Source organism: Humulus lupulus, chromosome X (assembly GCF_963169125.1).
Source record: "Humulus lupulus chromosome X, drHumLupu1.1, whole genome shotgun sequence".
NCBI classification, from domain to species: Eukaryota; Viridiplantae; Streptophyta; class Magnoliopsida; order Rosales; family Cannabaceae; genus Humulus; species Humulus lupulus.
The window spans coordinates 12772107-12775514 of record NC_084802.1 but is presented as its reverse complement, the minus strand read 5'-3'; the positions used below and the strand labels follow the sequence as shown (position 1 = coordinate 12775514).

The window sequence follows — 3408 nt, the reverse complement described above, 5'->3', positions numbered from 1 at the left end:
CAGACCACTCATTGTTCATCCAAATCTCCTCCACAAGTTTCTTGTACATTCTTGTTTATGTTGACGATATCTTGATTACTAGTTCCAATGGTAATCAAGTATCCTCTCTCATAGCAGCTCTTAGCTCCAAATTTGCAATAAAAGACCTTGGCACCTTGTCATTTTTCTTGGGCATCCAGGTCCTTCCTACTACTGATGGCCTTATCCTATCTCAACAAAAATACTTACAAGACCTCATTTGCAAGGCTGAGTTAAAAGGAGCTAAGCCACAGAGCACTCCAATGAACAGTGGGCTTCGATTGTCACATTATGGAAGTGATCCTGTTGAAGATCCTTCTGCATATATATCTCTTGTTGGGGCTCTTCAATATGCTACAATAAGACGACGTGACATAGCTTTTAGTGTGAATAAGGTCTGTCAATTTATGCAACAACCCTTGCAATCTCACTAAGTGGCTGTCAAAAGGATACTTTGATATCTCGCTGGAACTCTTGATTATGGTTTGCATATAAAGAAGGCTCCAAACATGAATTTAGAAGCATATTGTGATGTGGATTGGGCTGCTGACCCTAATGATAGGCGTTCAACAACTGGCTATTGTATTTTTTGGGGTGAAAATCTCATTGGTTGGCAATCAAAGAAGCAGAATACTATCTCCCGTTCCTCAACAAAAGCTGAGTTTCACAACCTTGCTTTTGTGGTCTCTGAAATAAGCTGGATCAAGTCCTTATTTTCTGAGTTGCATCTGCCTCTTGCTACTTCACCTCTCATCCGGTGTGATAATCTGAGCACAATAATGCTTGCTGCCAATCCCGTGCTTCATGCTCGCACAAAGCACATAGAGATTGATCTCTATTTTGTTCGAGACAAAGTGATTCAGAAGGAGATTTATGTGCAACATGTCCCTGCCAATCACCAACTAGATGATTCCCTCACAAAGCCTATTTCTAATTCAAAGTTTCCCTTTTTGAGAGACAAACTTGGTGTCGTTTTTTCAACCACACTAAGTTTGAGGGGGCATTTTAAGGATAAAGAGCTAGCTGAGTTGGCATGATTAGTGGTTAGGCTTTATAATCAGTTAGTTAGTTTTTTTGTTAATTCTGTTAAGCAGTTAAGCAAGTGGTTAATCAAGTTGTTCATCTTCTTGATTAACATGGTTCTGTATCAATGTACATATATACTCTGTAATCCTTTTGCTTAATCAATATACAGAATTCATTCTCCATTTCGTTCTTCTTAGTCTAAACAGAGTGAATATCCATGGGATAGCGGATAGCCAGGCCACCAAATTTTACAAGCTAATGAATGTGCAACAACATTTGCCATGGTGATCAGCAATAAGAAACTTTTGTTAGTGTTAATTATATATTTTTATCATTATTAATATGTACAATTTTCCTGTTTATGTTTTTTTTGTGTTGAGCTCTGTTAGAATGCTGAAGGTGGTTTAGGAAGTAGAATAAGGTGCATGCTAAAAATTATGGGATTTCATCTCAAAATTAATTGGTGATGAATGGAGTAACTCATACACTTATGTATTGTTGAATGCACCGACATATTTTTCATGTGAGATATTCTCTCTAACATCCCCTCAAGGTGTTGGCTATTTTTGCTCACCAATCTTTGACAGCCCGATCGAAAGTGTCTCTTTGGCTCTTTTTGGTTCACTATCTCTGAATCATAAGTGACTATTTTGGCTCTCATCATTTTTGGACCAGTTTGGATTTGGATCGAATATTATTCGTTAGAGTTTTCTTTTGGCTCATGATACCATATTAGAATGTGGAAGGTAGTTTAGGAAGTAAAATGGGATGCGTGGTAAGAATCATAATTTTTCATCTCAAAACTAATTGGTAATGAGTGAAGTAACTCATGTTTCATCTCAAAATCGATGAGTAATGAGTGAAGTAGTAAACTTATGTATTGTTGAATGTAACTACGCACATTAATATATTCTCTCTATCAAGGTCATAATTCCATAAATACATAAGATAAAAAAGCACTCAAATCTGGTCACTTTCATTGAAGTTTCATATATATAATAAGAACACACATACATAGATAATTTACTTAATCCAGTTAAGCAGCAGTACTATAGTACCATACTCCAAACAAACTAACACTAAAAACATGACCACAAAAACGAGACATAGTACGTAGACAAAGCTAAAACTTAATTTTCATTATTAGTTTCATGGAAACAATTTTCCATAGAAACCAACTCGATCACCATGGTGATCAAGAGTAGGCTGAGGCTGAAAGGACGGCGAGGGCGACGGCGGAGGAGGTGGGGAGTGGGGAGTAGTTTCTTCATGATCACAATAGCCTTGGAGTAGATCAACTTCTTGAGTAGTAAAACCTATGGTTCCAAACATGGCTGGCCAGCAATGGTTGCCGATGATCCTTATGGCATGGCAACAGCTAGGCCCCAAGTAAGTCTCCCCATTCAGGAAGAACAAGATCACCTCGCCGGTGCACGACTGGAGCTGAATCAGAGAATCCCAACAGTTTGATGATTCGTCGCCTAGCTTCAGCCTCGCCATGAGGTCTGAACTACTGGCTGGAATCGAATCTCCAGGCCGAGCCATGGACGTTGGGAGAGCCATAGCAGCAGCAGAAGCAGCCACCAGAGTTGTCAAGATCAAGAGATTGAGAGCTTGGGCCATTTTTTTGGTATATAATAATTAGTGTGTTGTTATGAAAAATTAGGCTGATAGGGTTCATATATATTGAAGTGAAATTATATACGTTACATATTAATCTCATATAATATTGCATACATATATGATAATGGTATTTATTAGTTATATATGGTACCGTTAGAGTTATATATCAAAAATGAAAAGACTCATCAGTTTTTTCTCTCTTTTTATGATGAAGAAGACTCATCAGTTATGGTATAAATTTGAAATTAAATATCAAATAATAGTACTGAGCATAGTAAATAAAGAGAAAGATGTTATAATAATAATAATAATAATAATAATAATAATAATAATAATAATAATAATAATAATAATAATAATAATAATAAAAATAGTGTGGCTATATATATACCATTAATTAAGAGTTACAATGTACGTTGTCAACTGCTTGTACACTTATTATCAATGATAATTAACGCATCACTTCACAAATGATGTCTTATTTTTCTATATCTGATCATTGATGTATTTTTTATGAATTTAAAACTAAAAAAAAAAACAACTTAATAAATAAAGTACACATTTAGTGTATAGTTTTTTTTTTTAATACATGCATGGAATCATGGATTATGGAACATAGATAATTTGATATAAAGCTTTGTGTGTGTATTTTTTTAAGCTTTAACTCTAGATCATTCAACATATTTTTAATACGAAAAGTAGTGTATAATTTAATTTTAGAATTTGTAGTTTTAAAAAATT

At 35.0% G+C, this 3408-nt stretch overlaps 1 protein-coding gene across 1 annotated transcript; it reads right to left on the bottom strand.

Moving 5' to 3' along the window:
- Positions 1 to 2193: 2193 nt before the first annotated feature.
- LOC133805523 (egg cell-secreted protein 1.1-like) lies at positions 2194 to 2667 on the bottom strand. Its single transcript, XM_062243706.1, has one exon. It carries the CDS (start codon positions 2665 to 2667, stop codon positions 2194 to 2196), a length of 474 nt encoding a protein of 157 aa, XP_062099690.1.
- Between the last annotated feature and the right edge of the window lie 741 nt (positions 2668 to 3408).